This window comes from Vanellus vanellus (genome assembly GCF_965231255.1).
Source record: "Vanellus vanellus genome assembly, contig: HAP1_SCAFFOLD_668, whole genome shotgun sequence".
NCBI lineage: Eukaryota > Metazoa > Chordata > Aves > Charadriiformes > Charadriidae > Vanellus > Vanellus vanellus.
Genome location: NW_028128227.1, coordinates 505 through 23,413, shown reverse-complemented (window position 1 = coordinate 23,413; position 22,909 = coordinate 505). Strand labels below are relative to the sequence as shown.

General features: G+C 61.5%; 2 protein-coding genes across 2 annotated transcripts; one reads left to right on the top strand and one right to left on the bottom strand.

Moving 5' to 3' along the window:
- Positions 1–758: 758 nt before the first annotated feature.
- Positions 759–3,086, top strand: LOC309684655 (uncharacterized protein; the record flags this gene model as incomplete). Its single annotated transcript, XM_082500524.1, has 4 exons — positions 759–829; positions 967–2,163; positions 2,505–2,522; positions 3,077–3,086. The coding sequence occupies 4 exons, from the start codon at positions 759–761 to the stop codon at positions 3,084–3,086; spliced, it is 1,296 nt and encodes a 431-aa protein (XP_082356650.1).
- A 135-nt stretch (positions 3,087–3,221) lies between these two features.
- LOC309684654 (protein NDRG2-like) lies at positions 3,222–17,221 on the bottom strand. Its single transcript, XM_082500523.1, has 13 exons — positions 17,003–17,221; positions 16,758–16,878; positions 13,125–13,187; positions 12,957–13,017; positions 11,911–11,997; positions 9,898–9,954; positions 8,453–8,547; positions 7,078–7,122; positions 6,928–6,979; positions 6,773–6,820; positions 5,851–5,886; positions 5,217–5,268; positions 3,222–3,651 (listed from the first exon to the last, which is right to left on the bottom strand). The coding sequence occupies exons 2-13, from the start codon at positions 16,838–16,840 to the stop codon at positions 3,506–3,508; spliced, it is 825 nt and encodes a 274-aa protein (XP_082356649.1). The 5' UTR covers positions 16,841–16,878; positions 17,003–17,221; the 3' UTR covers positions 3,222–3,505.
- Between the last annotated feature and the right edge of the window lie 5,688 nt (positions 17,222–22,909).

The window sequence follows — 22,909 nt, the reverse complement described above, 5'->3', positions numbered from 1 at the left end:
CCCTGACCCACAAAATGGCCTCCTGCCCCCCAACTTGGCCTCCTGGACCCCGATTTGGCCTCCTGCACCCCATAGATCCTCCTGCCCCACAGCTTCATGGCCTCCTGACCCCCAACTTGGCCTTCTGACCCCCAAGACGGCCTCCTGACCCACAACACGGCCTCCTGCCCCCCCATAGGCCATCCTGCCCCACAACTTGGCCTCCTGCCACCCCATAGAGCCTCCTCTCCCCCAAAATGGTCGCCTGGACCCCAATTTTGCCTCCTGTCCCCCCATACATCCTCCTGCCCCACAGCTTCACGGCCTCCTGACCCCCAACACGGCCTCCTCTCCCCCAAAATGGCCGCCTGGACCCCAATTTGGGCTCCTGTCCCCCCATAGATCCTCCCGCCCCACAGCTTCATGGCCTCCTGACCCTCAACTTGGTCTTCTGACCCCCAACACGGCCTCCTGCCCCACAAAATGGCCGCCGGACACCACAAGATGGCGCCCTGCCCGCTCCTTGGCGCGCCCCCCCCGCCCGCGCGCCGCGCATGCGCAGAGAGGCACCCGAGGGGAGGGGGAGCGGGGGTGTGCATGCGCAGAGCGGCGCCCGAGGGGCGGGGAGCGGGGTGCGCATGCACAAAGCGGCGTCCGAGGAGAGGGGAGCGGGCGCGCATGCGCAGAGAGGCACCCGAGGGAGAGGAGCGGGGTGCGCATGCGCAGAGCGGCGCCCGAGGGGCGGGGGAGCGGGGTGCGCATGCGCAGAGCCGCATCCGATGGGCGGCGCATGCGCGGAGCGGCGCGGCGGCGCTCGGCGCATGCGCTCTGCGCCCTCCGCGCATGCGCAGTGAGGGCGGAGCGGCCGCCATTAACGGACACCGGAGGATAACGGCACCGCTGCGGTCTTTATTGACCCGGGGCCGGCGGGGGGGGGGGAAAGCTCAGCTCGCCGTGACGGTGTGGGGCTGAATGGGGAGATTAAAGGTCACTTCTGGCGTCGGGAGAGGGTTCTCGTTGCGGGGTCAGAGGTCGCTCCGGCGGGGGCGCAGGTCAGAGGTTGCAGCTTGAGGAGGGGGGATGGGGGTCCCACAGAGGGTTTGGGGGGGCCCGGGGAGGGGGTTTCAGGGGGATATTGGGGGGTCCAGGGGGGTGTCAGGGGGAATTGGGGGGTGCCGAGGGGTCCAGGGGGGCACTCAGGGGGTCCCAGGAGGAACTGGGGGGGGGGTCCCAAGAGGAACTGGGGAGTCCCAGAGGCTCCTGGGGGGGATTAGGGGGCAATGGGGGGGTCCAGGGGGGTGTCAGGAGGAATTGGGGGGTGCCGAGGGGTCCAGGGGGGCACTCAGGGGGTCTTGGGGGGGTCCCAGGAGGAACTGGGGAGTCCCAGAGGCTCCTGGAGGGGATTAGGGGGCAATGGGGGGTCCAGGGGGGGTGTCAGGAGGAATTGGGGGGTGCCGAGGGGTCCAGGGGGGCACTCAGGGGGTCTTGGGGGGGTCCCAGGAGGAACTGGGGAGTTCCAGGGCATCAGAGGGGGGTTGGGGGGAGGGTTCCCAGGGGGGTTTGGGGACATCCCAGGAGGTATTTTGGGGGGTCCTGGAGGTATTTGGGGGATCCCGGGGGGGGGCTGTGGGGTCCTGGGGGTATTTTGGGGCATCCCGGGGGGGTCTTGGGAGGTCTGGGGGGGGATTTTGGGGTGTTCCAGGGGAAGTTGAGGGGGTCCCAGAGGGTCCTGGGCGTATTCTGGGGCATCCCAGGAGGGGTTGAGGGGTCCTGGGGGTCTCTTGGGGCATCCCGGGGGGATTTGGGGGCTCCCAGGGGGTCCTGGGGATATTTGGGGGCATCCCAGGTGGGGGTGGGGGGTCCTGGGGGTATTTTGGAGCATCCCAGGGGGGTCCTGAGGGTATTCTGGGGCATCCCAGGAGGAGTTGAGGGGTCCTGGAGGTATTTGGGGGATCCCGGGGGGGGGGTGGGGGGTCCTGGGGGTATTTTGGGGCATCCCGGGGGGGTCTTGGGAGGTCGTGGGGGGGATTTTGGGGTGTTCCAGGGGGGTTTGAGGGGGTCCCAGGGGGTCCTGTGGGTATTTTGGGGCATCCCGGGGGGGTCCTGGGGGTATTTTGGGGCATCCCAGGAGGGGGTTGGGGGGTCCCAGGGGGTCCTGGGGGTATTTTGGGGCATCCCAGGGGGGTTGAGGGGTCCTGGGGGTATTTTGGGGCATCCCAGGGGGGGTTGGGGGGTCCCAGGGGGTCCTGGGGATATTTGGGGGCATCCCAGGTGGGGGTGGGGGGTCCTGGGGGTATTTTGGAGCATCCCAGGGGGGTCCTGAGGGTATTCTGGGGCATCCCAGGAGGGGTTGAGGGGTCCTGGAGGTATTTGGGGGATCCCGGGGGGGGGTTGGGGGGTCCTGGGGGTATTTTGGGGCATCCCGGGGGGGTCTTGGGAGGTCTGGGGGGGGATTTTGGGGTGTTCCAGGGGGGTTTGAGGGGGTCCCAGGGGGTCCTGTGGGTATTTTGGGGCATCCCGGGGAGGGTTGGGGGGTCCTGGGGGTATTTTGGGGCATCCCAGGAGGGGGTTGGGGGGTCCCAGGGGGTCCTGGGGGTATCCCAGGGGGGGTTGGGGAGGTCCCAGGGGGGTCCTGGGGGTATTTTGGGGCATCCCAGGGGGGTCTTGGGAGGTCGGGAGGGGGATTTTGGGGCATCCCGGGGGATTTTGGGGGGTACCAGGGGGTTCCTGGGGGTATTTTGGGGCATCCCGGGGGGGGTTTGGGGGTCCCGGGGGTATTTTGGGGCATCCCGGGGGATTTGGGGGGGTCCCAGGGGGGGTTGGGGGGTCCCAGGGGGGTCCTGGGGGTATTCTGGGGCATCCCAGGGGGGGGTTGAGGGGTCCTGGGGGTATTTTGGGGCATCCCAGGGGGGGTTGGGGGGTCCCAGGGGGGTCCCGGGGGTATTTTGGGGCATCCTGGGGGATTTGGGGGGGTCCCGGGGGGGTCCTGGGGGTATTTTGGGGCATCCCGGGGGGGGGCGGGGAGGGTCCCAGGGGGGTCCTGGGGGTATTCTGGGGCATCCCAGGGGGGTCCTGGGGGTATTCTGGGGCATCCCAGGGGGTATTGAGGGGTCCTGGGGGTATTTTGGGGCATCCCAGGGGGGGTCGGGGGGGTCCCAGGGGGGTCCCGGGGGTATTTTGGGGCATCCTGGGGGATTTGGGGGGGTCCTGGGGGTATTTTGGGGCATCCCGGGGGGGGTGTGGGGGATCCCGGGGGCAATTAGGGGGGTCCCGGGGGGGTCCTGGGGGTATTTGGGGGCATCCCGGGGGATTTGGGGGGGGTCCTGGGGGTATTTTTGGGCATCCCGGGGGGGGGGGTTGGGGGGTCCCGGGGGCAATTAAGGGGGGTCGCGGGGGGGGGGGGGGGTCGATTTTGGGGCCTCCACGGGCAGTTTTTGGGGTATGCCTTAGTGTCATCTTCTGGGGAGGAGGGGCGGAGCCTCAGGGGGGGCGTGTCCCCCCAGAAAAGGAGGGAGGGGCGGGGCCTTCAAGGGGCGGGGGGGACTCCGCCCCCTCCTCCCAGACTGCCCCGGGAGAGGGTCCGGCTCCGCCCCCTCTCGCCCTCCCCGGAGGCGGAGCTTGAGAGGGAGGCGGTGCGGGAACGGGACAGGCGCGTCATGGCCGCCGCCGCCACTGCCGGGAGGGGCGGGGCTAGCGTCAGGGACACGCCCCCCTGGCTCGCTAGCCACGCCCCCGGCTCGCTAGCCACGCCCCCTTGGCATTAAACCCCACCCACACCCCCCCACCAGTAGCCCTTATTGGGAGGGGGAGTGCTGAGAGCTGTCTCAGGCCACGCCCCCTGCTCCTAGACCACGCCCCCTGCTCCTAGACCACGCCCACAATCCACAGGCCACGCCCCTTACCTTTAGGCCACGCCCCTTCGCTCATACAACACATACCCCCCAGTGGGGTTAGTGCAGGGGAAGAGCCCCTCAAGCCACGCCCACCGCTCCTAAGCCACGCCCGCAAGCGTTAGGCCACGCCCCCTGAGTGTAGGCCACGCCCACAAGCCCCACATCCCACCCCCTTCCTTAGGCCACGCCCCCAGTGGGGTTTAGTGCGCTGGGTGAGTCCCCCAGGCCACGCCCCCGCGCCTAAGCCACGCCCCCACTGCGCGGGGGCACGCCCCCTTCGCGCAGGCCACGCCCCCTTCGCGCAGGCCACGCCCCCCCCAGCAGCCCCCAGTGGTGTTAGAGCGGGGGGGAGACTGGCCCGGGCCACGCCCCCTTTATTAGGCCACGCCCCCTCGCCAGCAAGCCGCGCCCCCTGTGGGGTTAGTCTGGGCCACGCCCCCTCCCCCTAAGCCACGCCCCCCCTCCCCTAAGCCACGCCCCCCATGTGCACCCCAAGGGAAGGGGGGGGAGAAGAGGTGGTTGTGACATCACACGTGACCTCACGAGGGGGTGGGGGGTGGGGCGGTGACATCACGCGTGAGCGGGCGGAGGGCTGTGACCTCACGCGTGACATCACTGATGACGTCACACCCCCTCCCCCCTACCTGGCCCCACACTGCGCTTCCGGTCCAGGACGTGGGGGACTGGGGGGGGGGGGGGGGGAGGGTCCGGGGGGGGGTTAATTACCCCGGAGGGGGGTAATTACCCACCGGGGCACTAATTACCCCCCGCGGGGGGGTTAATTACCCCCCTCAGGGGGCACTAATTACCCCCCATTGGGCATTAATTACCCCCCCCCCGGTGGGCTTTACCCCCCCGAGAGCATCACTTCTCCCCCCCCCCCCCCCCCAATTAATTAACCTCTCCCACAATAGTAATTAACTCGGGGGTAATTAATCCCGGGAGGGGGGGGGGGTATTAATTACCACCTCGGGGCAAATTAATTCCTCCCCGAATTGGGATTTACCCCCAGAAAGTGCTGCTTCCCCCAATTAATGACCTGCGGAGGGGCTAATTACCCCTTTACACCCCTAATCCCCCCCCCCGGGGTAATTAATTACCCCCGGAGACCGTTAATTACCCCACCGAGGCCCTTAATTACCCCCCGAATGCCGTTAATCACCCCCCGAGGGGGCGATTCCCCCCCATAAATTACCCCTTCTCCCCCCCCCGGGAGGGGCAATTAAGACCCTGAAGGGGGATATAACCCCCTCATTTGCATATCCCCGCCCCTCCCTGAATATTAATGACCCCCCGCCTCTTAATTACCCCTAATTAGCGCTAATTACCCCCCCCCGTACTCACTGTAGCCCATTCCCTGCACGAAGTACTTGAACGCCTCCGTCAGCTTTGCCGGCTGCGGGGGGGGGCGTGGCCAAGGCTGGAGGCCACGCCCCCCTCCTCCAAGCCACGCCCCCTCCCTCCAAGCCACGCCCACGCCTCCCCTGGGTCCTTCTGCCCCCTCCCAATGCCATTGGGCTCTGACCTCCCCCTCCCCCCCCCCCCCCCCCAATTTTTGCCCCCTGACCTTTGACCCACCCCCATGACCTTGACCCCACGTGACCTCTGACCCCTGACCTTGACCCCACGTGACCTCTGACCCCCCGGTCTTGACCCCACGTGACCTCTGACCCCTCCGTCTCCCCCCACCCCCGTATAACCCCCATGACCTTTGACCTCCCACCCCCACCCTTGACCCCAAGTGACCCCTGACCTTGACCCCGTGTGACCTTTGACCCCCAGGTGACCTCTGACCCCGACCTTGACCCCAGGTGACCCCTGAGCCCCTCCGCCCCCCCACCCCCCCATATACCCCCTCCCCACCCCCCATATATCCCTCCATGACCTTTGACCTCCCCCACCCCCACCCCCCACGTGAGCCCCCGACCTTGACCCCGGGTGACCCCTGACCTTGACCCCGTGACCTTTGACCCCTCACCTGGCTGAGCTGGGGCTGCCCCCCTCCGTCCGCCATCTGCAATAAGGGGGGGGGGGTGTGGTTAAAAGAGGAGGAGGGGGCGTGGCCAACGAGGAGGGGCGTGGTCATGGGGGCGTGGCCAAGGAGGAGGGGGCGTGGCCAGGGAGAAGGGGGGGGGTGGCCAAAGAGGAGGGGCGTAGACATGGGGGGGGTGGGCAAGGGGGAGGGGGCGTGGCCAATGAGGAGGGGTGTGGCCAAAGGGGGGGGCAGAGAGGAGGGGGCGTGGTCGAAGAGGAGGGGGCGTGGCCAAGGAGGGGGGGCGTGGCCAAATGGGGGTGGGAGGGGCAGCGAGGGGGCGTGGCCAAAGAGGAGGGGCAGAGAGGAGGGGGCGTGGCCAAAGAGGAGGGGCGTGGTCATGGAGGAGGAGGCGTGGCTAGGGAGGAGGGGCGTGGCCAAAGAGGGGGTGGGAAGGGCGGGGAGGAGGGGGCGTGGCCAGAAAGCAGGGGGTGTGGCCGAAGAGGAGGGGGCGTGGCCAAGGAGGAGGGTGGGCATTGCTGGGGGTGTGGCTAGGGAGGATGGGGCGTGTCCAAACAGGAGGGGGCGTGTCCTCAGAGGAGGGGGCGTGGCCAAGCAGAGGGGGCGTGGCCAAAGAGCCCTACACTGGGGCTGCCCCACTCCACCATGGGGGGGGCGGGTGTCAAAGAGGAGGAGGGGGCGTGGCCAAAGAGAAGGGGGCGTGTCCTCAGAGCAGGGGGCGTGGCCAAAGAGGAGAGGGGCGTGGCCAAAGAGCCCTACACTGGGGCTGCCCCCTCTGCCATGGGGGGGGGGGGGGGTGTCAAAGAGGAGGAGGGGGCGTGGCCAAAGAGGAGGGGGCGTGTCCTCAGAGGAGGGGGGCGTGGCCAAGCAGAGGGGGGCGTGGCCGGGGGGCGGGGTCAAAGGTCACCTTGAGGAAGGAGGTCTGGGTGGGGTCGAGCTTCGCGTTGCACTCCACCTATGGGGGGAGGGGGAGGGGCCACGTGACGTCACAGCGGGGCGGGGCCAGAGGTCACGTGGCGCCGGGGGGGGTGGGGGGATGATGTCATCGATGATGTCACTCACCACCGCGTCCTCGTGGGGGGAGTTGTCGCCCACCACCAGTAGGACGGGGCAACTGGGGGGGGGGGGGGGAGAGGGGGGGTCAGAGGTCATTTGGGGGTCAAAGGTCACGGGGAGGGGTCAGAGGTCATGGGGGGGTCAGAGGTCACTCACCGGAGGGCTCCGCCCCCACTGCGCTCCAGGCCCAGGTCACCGCGGCTGCGGGGAGGGGGCTCCCAGTACGGCCCAGTCCCCTCCCAGTATGGCCCAGTGCCCTCCCAGTGCCCCCAAAGCCCCTCCCAGTATGGCCCAGTGCCCTCCCACTGCCCCCAAAGCCCCTCCCAGTCCCCTCCCAGTACAGCCCAGTCCCTCCCAGTGCCCCCAAAGCCCCTCCCAGTATGGCCCAGTGCCCTCCCACTGCCCCCAAAGCCCCTCCCAGTCCCCTCCCAGTACAGCCCAGTCCCTCCCAGTGCCCCCAAAGCCCCTCCCAGTCCCTCCCAGTATGGCCCAGTCCCCTCCCAGTATGGCCCAGTCCACTCCCAGTGCCCCCAAAGCCCCTCCCGGTCCCTCCCAGTATGGCCCAGTCCCCTCCCAGTATGGCCCAGTGCCCTCCCAGTGCCCCCAAAGCCCCTCCCGGTCCCTCCCAGTATGGCCCAGTCCCTCCCAGTGTCCCCAAACCCCCTCCCAGTCCCTCCCAGTATGGCCCAGTCCCTCCCAGTGCCCCCAAACCCCCTCCCAGTATGGCCCAGTGCCCTCCCAGTGCCCCCAAAGCCCCTCCCAGTCCCTCCCAGTATAGCCCAGTCCCCTCCCACTATGGCCCAGTGCCCTCCCACTGTCCCCAAACCCACTCCCAGTATGGCCCAGTGCCCTCCCAGTGCCCCAAACCCCCTCCCAGTCCCTCCCAGTATGGCCCAGTCCCTCCCAGTGCCCCCAAAGCCCCTCCCAGTATGGCCCAGTGCCCTCCCACTGCCCCCAAAGCCCCTCCCAGTCCCTCCCAGTATGGCCCAGTCCCCTCCCAGTATGGCCCAGTCCACTCCCAGTGCCCCCAAAGCCCCTCCCAGTCCCTCCCAGTATGGCCCAGTGCCCTCCCAGTGCCCCCAAAGCCCCTCCCAGTCCCTCCCAGTGCCCCCAAACCCCCTCCCAGTATGGCCCAGTCCCGCCCAGTATGGCCCAGTGCCCTCCCAGTGCCCCCAAAGCCCCTCCCGGTCCCACCCAGTATGGCCCAGTCCCCTCCCAGTATGGCCCAGTGCCCTCCCAGTGCCCCCCAGTGCCCTCCCAGTCCCTCCAATGCCCCCCAAAGCCCTCCCAGTCCCTCCCAGTCCCTCCCAGTGCCCCCCAGTCTCCCAGAAACTCCCTCCCAGTCCCCCCCAAACCCCTCCCAGTCCCTCCCAGTCCCTCCCAGTGCCCCCCAGATCCCTCCCAGTCCCTCCCAGTGCCCCCCAACCCCCTCCCAGTCCCCCCCAGTGCCCTCCCAGTCCCTCCCAGTCCCCCCCAAACCCCCTCCCAGTGCCTCCCAGTCCCTCCCAGTGCCTCCCAGTGCTCCCAGTACCTGTTGTACATGGCCCACAGCAGAGGGGCGTTGGGCGTCGCCCCCAGTCTCTGGCGGCACCGCTGCACCGGGGGAGGGGCGGCCGAGAGCTCCGCCTGGGGGGAGGGGCGCCCCCGTCACCCCCGACCCATAAGTGGTCCCTCAGACCCATAAGTGACCTCTGGGACCCATAAGTGGCCCCTCAGACCCATAAGTGGCCCCTCGGACCCATAAGTGACCACTCGGACCCATAAGTGACCCCTCAGACCCATAAGTGCCCCTCAGACCCATAAGTGACCTCTGGGACCCATAAGTGACCACTCGGACCCATAAGTGGCCCCTGAGACCCATAAGTGCCCCTCAGACCCATAAGTGACCACTCGGACCCATAAGTGACCTCTGGGACCCATAAGTGGCCCCTCAGACCCATAAGTGACCTCTGGGACCCATAAGTGGCCCCTCAGACCCATAAGTGGTCCCTCAGACCCATAAGTGCCCCTCAGACCCATAAGTGACCACTCAGACCCATAAGTGACCTCTGGGACCCATAAGTGCCCCTCAGACCCATAAGTGACCACTGAGACCCATAAGTGGCCCCTCAGACCCATAAGTGGTCCCTCAGACCCATAAGTGCCCCTCAGACCCATAAGTGACCACTCAGACCCATAAGTGACCTCTGGGACCCATAAGTGCCCCTCAGACCCATAAGTGGCCCCTCAGACCCATAAGTGACCACTCGGACCCATAAGTGACCCCTCAGACCCATAAGTGCCCCTCGGACCCATAAGTTGCTCCTCAGACCCATAAGTGACCTCTGGGACCCATAAGTGCCCTCAGACCCATAAGTGGCCGCTCAGACCCATAAGTGACCACTGAGACCCATAAGTGGCCGCTCAGACCCATAAGTGCCCCTCAGACCCATAAGTGGCCCCTCAGACCCATAAGTGGCCCTCAGACCCATAAGTGACCACTCGGACCCATAAGTGACCTCTGGGACCCATAAGTGCCCTCAGACCCATAAGTGGCCACTCAGACCCATAAGTGGTCCCTCAGACCCATAAGTGCCCCCTCAGACCCATAAGTGACCACTCGGACCCATAAGTGGCCCCTCAGACCCACAAGTGCCCCTAAGTGCCCTCCGCCCCACAAGTGCCCTTCAAGTGCCCCCCGAGTGCCCCACAAGTGCCCCCCAACCCCCCAAGTGCCCCCTCAGCCCCCCAAGCGCCCCCCAACCCCCCAAGCGCCCCCCAAGCGCCCCCCAAGCGCCCCCCAAGTGCCCTCTCAGCCCCCCAAGCGCCCCCCAAGTGCCCCCCAAGTGCCCCCCAACCCCCCAAGCGCCCCCCAAGTGCCCCCCAAGTGCCCCCTCAGCCCCCCAAGCGCCCCCCAAGTGCCCCCTCAGCCCCCCAAGTGCCCCCCAAGTGCCCCCCAAGTGCCCCCCAAGCGCCCCCCAAGTGCCCCCGCCCCACCTGGGTGAAGAGGTGGCTGAGGATCATCTCGGTGGTGGAGGAGGTCAGTCCCGTCAGCTGTGGGGAGCGACAGCCGTGGGACCCACAGCCACCCACGGCCACCCACGGCGACCCATAGGGGACCCATAGCTGACCCATAGGGGACCCATAGCTCCATGGAGACCCATAGGAGACCCATAAGTGACCCATAGAGACCCATAAGTGACCCACAGCACTATGGAGACCCATAAGTGACTCATAGGTGACCCATAGAGACCCATAGGTGACCCATAAGTGACCCACAGCTCCATGGAGACCCATAGGAGACCCATAGGAGACCCATAAGTGACCCATAGCTGACCCATAAGTGACCCATAAGTGACCCACAGCTCCATGGAGACCCATAGGAGACCCATAGGAGACCCATAGGAGACCCATAAGTGACCCATAGAGACCCATAAGTGACCCACAGCACTATGGAGACCCATAAGTGACTCATAGGTGACCCATAGAGACCCATAGGTGACCCATAAGTGACCCACAGCTCCATGGAGACCCATAGGAGACCCATAGGAGACCCATAAGTGACCCATAAGTGACCCATAGCTGACCCATAAGTGACCCATAAGTGACCCACAGCTCCATGGAGACCCATAGGAGACCCATAGGAGACCCATAAGTGACCCATAGAGACCCATAAGTGACCCATAGCTGACCCATAGCTCCATGGAGACCCATAGAAGACCCATAAGTGACCCATAGAGACCCATAAGTGACCCATAGCTGACCCATAGCTCCATGGAGACCCATAGAAGACCCATAGGTGACCCATAGGTGACCCATAGGTGACCCATAGGTGACCCATAGCTCCATGGAGACCCATAAGTGACCCATAGGGGACCCATAGCTCCATGGAGACCCACAGGAGCCCCATAGGAGACCCATAAGTGACCCATAGAGACCCATAAGTGACCCATAGCTGACCCATAGCTCCATGGAGACCCACAGGACCCCATAGAGGACCCATAAGTGACCCATAGGTGACCCATAGCTCCATGGAGACCCATAGGAGACCCATAGGAGACCCATAAGTGACCCATAGAGACCCATAGGTGACCCATAAGTGACCCATAGGTGACCCATAGCTCCATGGAGACCCACAGGAGCCCCATAGGAGACCCATAAGTGACCCATAGAGACCCATAGGTGACCCACAGCTCCATGGAGACCCACAGCAGACCCATAGGAGACCCATAAGTGACCCATAGCTGACCCATAGCTCCATGGAGACCCATAGAAGACCCATAAGTGACCCATAGAGACCCATAAGTGACCCATAGCTGACCCATAGCTCCATGGAGACCCATAGAAGACCCATAGGTGACCCATAGGTGACCCATAGGTGACCCATAGCTCCATGGAGACCCATAAGTGACCCATAGGGGACCCATAGCTCCATGGAGACCCACAGGAGCCCCATAGGAGACCCATAAGTGACCCATAGAGACCCATAAGTGACCCATAGCTGACCCATAGCTCCATGGAGACCCACAGGACCCCATAGAGGACCCATAAGTGACCCATAGGTGACCCATAGCTCCATGGAGACCCACAGGAGCCCCATAGGAGACCCATAAGTGACCCATAGAGACCCATAGGTGACCCATAAGTGACCCATAGGTGACCCATAGCTCCATGGAGACCCACAGGAGCCCCATAGGAGACCCATAAGTGACCCATAGCTGACCCATAGCTCCATGGAGACCCACAGGACCCCATAGGTGACCCATAAGTGACCCATAGAGACCCATAGGTGACCCATAAGTGACCCATAGCTCCATGGAGACCCATAAGTGACCCATAGAGACCCATAAGTGACCCATAGCAGCCCCATAGACCGCCCGGAGCTGACCCCATCCCCCCCCTCCCCTCTTTGGAGACCCGCCCCTCCCCCAACCCACCCAGACCCCGCCCCCTTTTTGGGGGGGAGGTCCCGCCCCCTTTGTGGCCACGCCCCCCTCCGGCCCCGCCCACCTTGTGCGCCGCCCAGTCCATCCAGCCCTTGGCCTGGGGGTCGATGTTCACCAGCACCAGTCCCTCCACAGCCTCGGGGTGAAGCAGCTATGGGGCAGCCGTGGGGCGGGGAGGTCACCTCCAGCCCCACACCCACCCCCCGGCCCCATAGCGACCTCCTCGGCCCCACAGAACCCCCCCAAGACCCCTCCAGACCCATAGGGACCTCCACGTTCCCAACCAAGAGGTTCCTCAAACCTTCTCCAGACCCACAGCGACCACCCCCAGCCCCATAGCGACCCCCTCCAGACCCATAGCGACCACCCTCCAGACCCACAGCAACACCCTCCAGACCCATAGCGACCACCCCCAGCCCCATAGCGACCTCCTCAGCCCCACAGAACCCCCCCACGTTCCCAACCAAGAGGTTCCTCAAACCTTCTCCAGACCCACAGCGAACACCCCCAGCCCCATAGCGACCCCCTCCAGCCCCATAGCGACCACCCCCAGCCCCATAGCGACCACCCCCAGCCCCATAGCGACCCACTCGGCCCCACAGAAACCCCCCAAGACCCCTCCAGACCCACAGCGACCCCCACCTTCCCGACCAAGAGGTCCCTCCGACCTTCTCCAGCCCCACACCGACCACCCCCAGCCCCATAGCGACCCCCTTCAGCCCCATAGCGACACCCTCCAGACCCATAGCGACCACCCCCAGCCCCATAGCGACCACCCCCAGCCCCATAGCGACCTCCTCAGCCCCACAGAACCCCTCCACGTTCCCAACCAAGAGGTTCCTCAAACCTTCTCCAGACCCACAGCGAACACCCCCAGCCCCATAGCGACCCCCTCCAGACCCATAGCGACCACCCCCAGCCCCATAGCGACCCCCTCAGCCCCACAGAAGCCCCCCAAGACCCCTCCAGACCCACAGCGACCCCCACCTTCCCGACCAAGAGGTCCCTCCAACCTTCTCCAGCCCCACACCGACCACCCCCAGCCCCATAGCGACCCCCTCCAGCCCCATAGCGACCTCCCCCACTCCCTCCCACCCCCCCACAACTCACCCCAAATTTCGCCAGGACGAAGGCGCCGGCCCCCACCCCCATCCCGATGATGCTGGTGACACTGGGAGGGGGAGGGGGACAAGGTCAAGGTCCAACTGGTCCTGACCCCCCTCCCCCCACCCCACCCCACACACCCCCCCCCCCGCTATGGGGCGCCCCCCAACTCACTTGAGGTACTGGAGGATACAGGGGATCATCTCGGCCAGTTGCTCCAGTGAGGGGTACTGGTACCTGTTGGGGGGGGGGGGGGAGGGGCGGAGGAGGAGGTGGGGGGGAGGGGGGTCACGGGGGGGTCAACGGGGTCAATGGAGGTCAATGGGGGTCAATGGGGTCGAGGTGGGGCTCAATGGAGGATCTATGGGGTGAAGCCACGATGGGGGTCAATGGGGGGGTCCATGAGGTCAATGGGGGTCAATGGGGGTCACCAAAGGTCAATGGGGGTCAATGGGGGTCAACGGGGGTCAATGGGGTTCAATGGGGGTCAATGGGGGTCAATGGGGTCGAGGTGGGGCTCGATGGGGTCGAGGTGGGGTTCAATGGGGGATCTATGGGGTGGAGCCACGATGGGGGTCAATGGGGGGTCCATGAGGTCAATGGGGGTCAATGGGGGTCACCAAAGGTCAATGGGGGTCAACGGGGGTCAATGGGGGTCAATGGGGGTCAATGGGGGTCAATGGGGTCGAGGTGGGGCTCGATGGGATGGAGGTGGGGCTCAATGGAGGATCTATGGGGTGGAGCCACGATGGGGGTCAATGGGGGGTCCATGAGGTCACTGGGGGTCAATGGGGGTCACCAAAGGTCAATGGGGGTCAATGGGGGTCAATGGGGGTCAATGGGGGGTCACCAAAGGTCAATGGGGGTCAACTGGGGTCAACGGGGGTCAATGGGGGGTCAATGGGGGGTCAATGGGGCTCAATGGGGTCGAGGTGGGGCTCAATGGGGGGTCTATGGGGTGAAGCCACGATGGGGGTCAATGAGGGGGTCCATGAGGTCAATGGGGGTCAATGGGGGGTCACCAAAGGTCAATGGGGGTCAACGGGGGTCAATGGGGGTCAGTTGGGGGTCAATGGGGGTCAATGGGGGTCAATGGGGTCGAGGTGGGGCTCAATGGGGTCGAGGTGGGGTTCAATGGGGGATCTATGGGGTGGAGCCACGATGGGGGTCAATGGGGGGTCCATGAGGTCAATGGGGGTCAATGGGGGTCACCAAAGGTCAATGGGGGTCAACGGGGGTCAATGGGGGTCAATGGGGGTCAATGGGGGTCAATGGGGTCGAGGTGGGGCTCGATGGGATGGAGGTGGGGCTCAATGGAGGATCTATGGGGTGAAGCCACGATGGGGGGCAATGGGGGGGGTCCATGAGGTCAATGGGGGTCAATGGGGGTCAATGGGGTCGAGGTGGGGCTCAATGGGGTCGAGGTGGGGCTCAATGGGGGATCTATGGGGTGAAGCCACGATGGGGGTCAAGGGGGGGGTCCATGAGGTCAATGGGGGTCACTGGGGGTCACCAAAGGTCAATGGGGGTCAACGGGGGTCAATGGAGGTCAATGGGGGTCAATGGGGGTCGAGGTGGGGCTCAATGGAGGATCTATGGGGTGAAGCCACGATGGGGGTCAAGGGGGGGGTCCATGAGGTCACTGGGGGTCACTGGGGGTCACCAAAGGTCAATGGGGGTCAACGGGGGTCAATGGGGGGGTCAATGGCTGTCGAGGTGGGGCTCAATAGAGGATCTATGGGGTGGAGCCACGATGGGGGTCAATGGGGGGTCCATGAGGTCACTGGGGGTCACTGGGGGTCACCAAAGGTCAATGGGGGTCAATGGGGTTCAATGGAGGTCAATGGGGACCAATAGGGTCAATGGGGGTCAATTGGGGTTCACTGGGGGTCAACTGGGGTTCACTGGGGGTCAACGGGGTCACACGGGGACAACGGGGTCAACATGGGGGTCAATGGGGTCAACGGGGTCAATTGGGGGTCAAACGGGGTCGACAGAGAGAACAGAGGGTTAACTGGGGGGGTCAGTGGGGTCAACTGGAGGTTAATGGGGTCAACTGGGGGTTAATGGGGTCAGAGGGGGACACCAGGGTCAACTGGGGGGTCAGTGGGGTCAACTGGGGGGTCAGTGGGGTCAAGTGGGTCAACTGGGGGGGGTCAGTGGGGTCAACAGGGTCAACTGGGGCGTCAGTGGGGTCAACTGGGGGCGAATGGGGTCAACTGGGGGGTCAGTGGGGTCAACTGGGGGGGAGTCAAGAGGTCAACCGGGTGGTCAAGAGGGTCAATAAAGCCTCAATGGGGTCAACTGGGGGGTCAGTGGGATGAACTGGGGATTAATGGAGTCAACTGGGGAGTCAGCGGGGTTCAGTGGGTCAACTGGGGGGTCAGTGGGGCCAACTGGGTCAACTGGGGGTCAACTGGGAGGGGTCAACGGGGTCAACTGGGAGGATTCAACAGGTCAACCCGGCGGTTAAGGGGGTCAATGGAGCCTCAATGGGGTGAACTGGGAGGTGAAGGCGGTCAACTGGGGGGGGTCAGTGGGGTTCAGTGGGTCAACTGGGAGGTCAGTGGGGCCAACTGGGTCAACTGGTGGTCAATGGGGACAACTGGGAGGGGTCAACAGGTCAACCCAGCGGTTAAGGGGGTCAATGGATCCTCAATGGGGTCAACTGGGAGGTAGAAGGGGTCAACTGGGGGGGCAGTGGGGTTCAGTGGGTCAACTGGGAGCTCAGTGGGGCCAACTGGGTCAACTGGGGGTCAACGGGGTCAACTGGGAGGGGTCAACGGGGTCAACTGGGGGGAGGTCAACAGGTCAACCCAGCGGTTAAGGGGGTCAACGGAGCCTCAATGGGGTCAAGTGGGAGGTGAAGGGGCTCAACTGGGGGGGGTCAGTGGGGTTCAGTGGGTCAACTGGGAGGTCTGTGGGGCCAACTGGGTCAACTGGGGGTCAACGGGGTCAACTGGGAGGGGTCAACGGGGTCAACTGGGAGGCGTCAACAGGTCAACCCAGCGGTTAAGGGGGTCAACGGAGCCTCAATGGGGTCAACTGGGAGGTGAAGGGGCTCAACTGGGGGGGCAGTGGGTCAACTGGGAGGTCAGTGGGGCCAACTGGGTCAACTGGGGGTCAACAGGGTCAACTGGGGGGAGGTCAACAGGTCAACCCGGCGGTTAAGGGGGTCAATGGAGCCTCAATGGGGTCAACTGGGAGGTGAAGGGGCTCAACTGGGGGGGCAGTGGGGTTCAGTGGGTCAACTGGGAGCTCAGTGGGGCCAACTGGGTCAACTGGGGGTCAACGGGGTCAACTGGGAGGGGTCAACGGGGTCAACTGGGGGGAGGTCAACAGGTCAACCCAGCGGTTAAGGGGGTCAATGGATCCTCAATGGGGTGAACTGGGAGGTGAAGGCAGTCAACTGGGGGGTCAGTGGGGTTCAGTGGGTCAACTGGGAGGTCAGTGGGGCCAACTGGGTCAACTGGTGGTCAATGGGGACAACTGGGAGGGGTCAACAGGTCAACCCAGCGGTTAAGGGGGTCAACGGAGCCTCAATGGGGTCAACTGGGAGGTAGAAGGGGTCAACTGGGGGGTCAGTGGGGTTCAGTGGGTCAACTGGGAGGTCAGTGGGGCCAACTGGGTCAACTGGGGGTCAACGGGGTCAACTGGGAGGAGTCAACAGGTCAACCCGGCGGTTAAGGGGGTCAACGGAGCCTCAATGGGGTGAACTGGGAGGCAAAGGGGCTCAACTGGGGGGGGGTTCAATGGGGCGGGCGGAAGGTGTGGGGCGGGTGGGGGGTGGGGGGCGGGGCCACCCACCCTGGGGGGTAGGGGGGGGCCCCCTCCTCCATTCCGGGGGGGTCCACGTGGACCACTAAGAAGTTCTTGACGATCTCCTGCATCTCCTCGTGGGCGAAGAGTGGGGCGAAACACGACTCATCTATGGGGCAGAGGGTGATGGGGGGGGGGTCCCATGGGGCATCTGGGACCACCCAACCCCCTCCCCCCCCCCAAAAAAAAAAAAAGGGGGGGAGGGGGAGGAGCAGGAAGAGGCGGGGACTCACGGGTATGGCCGACGTCGGGGAAGGTGAGGAGGGCGGGGCGGGCGGGGCGGGCGGGGCGGGGCGCCCCCCCCAAAGTGAGGCTGACCGCCCCGAAGGGCGTCTCCAACACCGCCCCCTATGGGGTGGGAAAGGGGGGTCATGGTGGGGGTCATCCCCTCCCCCCCCCCCAAAAATTGTAACTCGAGACCCCCCAAATCCCCCCAAATTCCCCCCAAAAAACACCCCCTGAACCCCCAAAATCCACCTCGAGACCCCCAAAATCCCCCAAATCGCCCCAAAAAAAACACCACTGGAGACCCAAAATCCCCCAAATCGCCCCCCCAAAACACCACTGGAGACCCAAAATCCCACAAATTGCCCCAAAATCACTCCCTGAACCCCCAAAATTCCACTCGAAGCCCCAAATCCCCCAAAATTCCCCCCCAAAACCACCCCCTGAACCCCCAAAATCCACCTCGAGACCCCCAAAATCCCATAAATCGCCCCAAAAAACCACCACCGGAAACCCAAAATCTCCCAAATTGCCCCAAAATCACTCCCTGAACCCCCAAAATTCCACTCAAAGCCCCAAATCCCCCAAATTCCCCCCAAAAAACAAACCCTGAACTCCCCCAAATCCACCTCGAGACCCCCAAAATCCCACAAATTTCCCCAAAAAACCACCACTGGACCCCCAAAATCCCCCAAATCGCCCCAAAATCCCTCCCTGAACCCCCAAAATTCCACTCGAAGCCCCAAATCCCCCAAATTCCCCCCAAAAAACAAACCCTGAGCCCCCAAAATCCACCTCGAGACCCTCAAAATCCCCCAAATCGCCCCAAAAAAACACCACTGGAGACCCAAAATCCCACAAATTGCCCCAAAAAAACACTCTCCGGACCCCCAAAATCTCCCAAATTGCCCCAAAATCACTCCCTGAACCCCCAAAATTCCACTCGAAGCCCCAAATCCCCCCAAATTCCCCCCAAAAAACAACCCCTGAACCCCCCAAATCCACCTCGAGACCCCCAAAATCCCACAAATCGCCCCCAAAAAACACCACTGGAGACCCAAAATCCCACAAATCGCCCCAAAAAAACACTCTCCGGACCCCCAAAATCGCCCCCAAATCACTCCCTGAACCCCCAAAATTCCACTCGAAGCCCCAAATCCCCCAAATTCCCCGCAAAAACCACCCTCTGAACCCCCAAAATCCACCTCGAGACCCCCAAAATCCCACAAATCGCCCCAAAAAAACACTCTCCGGACCCCCAAAATCCCCCAAATCGCCCCCAAATCAATCCCTGAACCCCCAAAATTCCACTCGAAGCCCCAAATCCCCCCAAATTCCCCCCAAAAACCACCCTCTGAACCCCCAAAATCCACCTCGAGACCCCCAAAATCCCACAAATTGCCCCAAAAAAACACCACTGGAGACCCAAAATCCCACAAATTGCTCCAAAAAAACACTCTCCGGACCCCCAAAATCTCCCAAATCGCCCCCAAATCACTCCCTGAACCCCCAAAATTCCACTCGAAGCCCCAAATCCCCCAAAATTCCCCCAAAAAAACACCCCCTGAACCCCCAAAATCCACCTCGAAAACCAAAAATCCCCAAATTGCCCCAAAAAAACACCACTGGAGACCCAAAATCCCACAAATTGCTCCAAAAAACACTCTCAGGACACACAAAATCCCCCAAATCACTCCCTGAACCCCCAAAATTCCACTCGAAGCCCCAAAACCCCCAAATTCCCCCCAAAAAACAAACCCTGAACCCCCAAAATCCACCTCGAGACCCCCAAAATCCCCCAAATCGCCCCCAAAAAACACCACTGGAGACCCAAAATCCCACAAATTGCTCCAAAAAAACACTCTCCGGACCCCCAAAATCCCCCAAATCGCCCCCAAATCAATCCCTGAACCCCCAAAATTCCACTCGAAGCCCCAAATACCCCCAAATTCCCCCCAAAAAACAACCCCTGAACCCCCAAAATCCACCTCGAAAACCCAAAATCCCCCAAATTGCCCCCAAAAAACACCACTGGAGACCCAAAATCCCACAAATTGCTCCAAAAAACACTCTCCGGACCCCCAAAATCCCCCAAATCGCCCCAAAATCACTCCCTGAACCCCCAAAATTCCACTCGAAGCCCCAAATACCCCCAAATTCCCCCCAAAAAACAACCCCTGAACCCCCCAAATCCACCTCGAGACCCCCAAAATCCCACAAATCGCCCAAAAATCACTCCCTGAACCCTCAAAATTCCACTCGAAGCCCCAAATCCCCCCAAATTCCCCCCAAAAAACACCCCCTGAACCCCCAAAATCCACCTCGAGACCCCCAAAATCCCACAAATCGCCCCAAAAAAACACCATTGGAGACCCAAAATCCCACAAATTGCTCCAAAAAAACACTCTCCGGACCCCCAAAATCTCCCAAATCGCCCCCAAATCACTCTCTGAACCCCCAAAATTCCACTCGAAGCCCCAAATCCCCCCAAATTCCCCCCAAAAAACACCCCCTGAACTCCCCAAAATCCACCCCGAGACCCCCAAAATCCCCCAAATCGCCCCAAAAAAACACCATTGGAGACCCAAAATCCCACAAATTGCTCCAAAAAAACACTCTCCGGACCCCCAAAATCTCCCAAATCGCCCCCAAATCACTCTCTGAACCCCCAAAATTCCACTCGAAGCCCCAAATACCCCCAAATTCCCCCCAAAAAACACCCCCTGAACTCCCCAAAATCCACCCCGAGACCCCCAAAATCCCATAAATCGCCCCCAAAAACCACCACTGGACCCCCAAAATCTCCCAAATCGCCCCCAAATCACTCCCTGAACCCCCAAAATTCCACTCGGAGCCCCAAATCCCCCAAATTCCCCCCCAAAACCACCCCCTGAACCCCCCAAATCCACCTCGAGACGCCCAAAATCCCCCAAATTGCCCCCAAAAAACACCACTGGAGACCCAAAATCCCACAAATTGCTCCAAAAAAACACTCTCCGGACCCCCAAAATCCCCCAAATCGCCCCAAAATCACTCCCTGAACCCCCAAAATTCCACTCGAAGCCCCAAATGCCCCCAAATTCCCCCCAAAAAACACCCTCTGAACCCCCAAAATCCACCTCGAGACCCCCAAAATCCCACAAATCGCCCCAAAAAAACACCACCAGAACCCCAAAATCTCCCAAATCGCCCCCAAATCACTCCCTGAACCCCCAAAATTCCACTCGAAGCCCCAAATCCCCCCAAATTCCCCCAAAAAAACTCCCCCTGAACCCCCCAAAATCCACCTCGAGACCCCCAAAATCCCCCAAATCGCCCCAAAAAAACAACACTGGAGACCCAAAATCCCACAAATTGCTCCAAAAAAACACTCTCCGGACCCCCAAAATCCCCCAAATCGCCCCAAAATCACTCCCTGAACCCCCAAAATTCCACTCCAAGCCCCAAATCCCCCAAAATTCCCCCCAAAAAACAACCCCTGAACCCCCCAAATCCACCTCGAGACCCCCAAAATCCCACAAATTGCTCCAAAAAACACTCTCAGGACCCCCAAAATCCCCCAAATCGCCCCCAAATCACTCCCTTAACCCCAAAAATCCCACTCGAAGCCCCAAATACCCCCAAATTCCCCCCAAAAAACACCCCCTGAACCCCCCAAAATCCACCCCGAGACCCCCAAAATCCCATAAATCGCCCCCAAAAACTCTCCGGACCCCCAAAATCCCCCAAATCACCCCCAAATCACTCCCTGAACCCCCAAAATTCCACTCGAAGCCCCAAAACCCCCAAATTCCCCCCAAAAAACAAACCCTGAACCCCCCAAATCCACCTCGAGACCCCCAAAATCCCACAAATCGCCCCCAAAAAACACCACTGGAGACCCAAAATCCCACAAATTGCTCCAAAAAAACACTCTCCGGACCCCCAAAATCTCCCAAATCGCCCCAAAATCACTCCCTGAACCCCCAAAATTCCACTCGAAGCCCCAAATCCCCCCAAATTCCCCCAAAAAACCACCCCCTGAACCCCCAAAATCCACCTCGAGACCCCCAAAATCCCATAAATCGCCCCAAAAAACACTCTCAGGACCCCCAAAATCTCCCAAATCGCCCCAAAATCACTCCCTGAACCCCCAAAATTCCACTCGAAGCCCCAAATCCCCCCAAATTCCCCCCAAAAAACTCCCCCTGAACCCCCCAAAATCCACCTCGAGACCCCCAAAATCCCATAAATCGCCCCCAAAAACTCTCCGGACCCCCAAAATCCCCCAAATTGCCCCCAAAAACACCCCCTGAACCCCCTAAAACGGCCTCTGCCCCCAAAATCGGTGATTTTTGCCCCCAAATTGCCCATTTTGACCCAAATTTTCCCCGTTTTGCCCTAAATTGCCAATTTTAACCCTCGAACGACCCAAATTTGCCCTTTTTCCCCCCAAATTCCCCGTTTTTCCCCCAAAGGGGCCTTTTTTTCCCCATTTTGCCCATTTCCCCCCCAAATTTGGTCGTGAGAATATTCGTTTCAGCCCCAAATTCCTCATTTTTGCCCCCAAAATTGGGCGTTTTGCTGCAAAATTGCCCTTTTTCGCCCAAATTTGCCCGTTTGAGCGCATATTGCCCATTTATCCCCCAAATCGCCCGTTCTGACCCCAAAATTGCCCAATTCGGTCTGAAAAATGGACCGTTCTGCCCTAAAATTGTCCAATTTGGCCCCAAAATTACCCGGTTTGCCCTAAATTACTCATTTTAAGCCAAAATCGCCCATTTTGCCCAAAGTTCCCTATTTTGAACCCCAAAAGTGGCTTTTCTGACCCATATTTGCCCATTTTACCCCCAAAATTGCCCATTTCTCCCCCCCAAAATCAGCACTTTTGCCCCAAAATTGCCCGTTTTGCCCTAAATTGCCCATTTTAACCCCAAAGCGCCCGTTTCGCCCCCAAAATTCCCCATTTTCTCCCCCCAAAGCCCAAAATCACTCATTTCCCCCCCAAAATCCCCCATTTGACCCCCCCAAAACCCCAATTTCACCCCAAAAACCCCATTTTCCCCCAAAAATTGCAATTTCGCCCCAAATGTCCCATTTCACCCTGAAATACCCCCAATTTCCCCCCCAAAAAAGTGCAATTTCCCCCCAAAGGCCCCAATTCCCCCCCAAACCCCCCAATTTCCCCCCAAAACCCCCATTTCCCCCCAAAAAAGTGCAATTTCACCCCAAAGGCCCCAATTTCCCCCCCAAAAAAACATTTCTCCCCCAAAAAAGTGCAATTTCCCCCCAAAACGCCAAATTTTCCCCCAAATCCCCCTTTTTTCCCCCCAAAATCCACTTTTCTCCCCAAAACCCCCATTTCCCCCCCCAAAAAAGTGCAATTTCCCCCCAAAGGCCCCAATTCACCCCAAAACCCCCCAATTTCCCCCCAAAAACCCATTTCCCCCCCAAAAAAACACCAATTCTGCCCCAAAAACCCCTTTTCCCCCCCAAAACCCCCAATTTCCCCCTAAAAAACCCCTAATTTCCCCCCAAAACCCCCATTTCCCCCCCAAAAAAATGCAATTTCACCCCAAAGGCCCCAATTCGCCCCAAAACCCCCCAATTTCCCCCCAAAAACCCATTTCCCCCCCAAAAAACCCAATTCTGCCCCAAAATCCACTTTTCCCCCAAAGAGTCCCAATTCCCCCCAAAAAACATCAATTTCCCCCCAAAACCCCCATTTCCCCCCCAAAAAAGTGCAATTTCCCCCCAAAGGCCCCAATTTCCCCCCAAAAAACGTCAATTTCCCCCTAAAACCCCCATTTCCCCCCAAAAAGTGCAATTACACCCCAAAGGCCCCAATTCCCCCCCAAAATCCCCCCAAAAAAACACCAATTCTGCCCCCAAAACCCCTTCTCCCCCAAAAAGTCCCAATTTCCCCCCAAAAAACA

What these genes read in the sequence shown, in the direction of transcription:
- LOC309684654 (XM_082500523.1), bottom strand. Translation starts at nt 16,840, where the DNA reads ATGCAGGAGATCGTCAAGAACTTCTTAGTGGTCCACGTGGACCCCCCC. An exon ending in TGTATCCTCCAGTACCTCAA is followed by an intron (nt 13,018 to 13,124) that starts GTGAGTTGGGGG and finishes TCCCCCTCCCAG; the next exon opens with TGTCACCAGCATCATCGGGA. An exon ending in TGGACTGGGCGGCGCACAAG is followed by an intron (nt 9,955 to 11,910) that starts GTGGGCGGGGCC and finishes CGCTCCCCACAG; the next exon opens with CTGACGGGACTGACCTCCTC.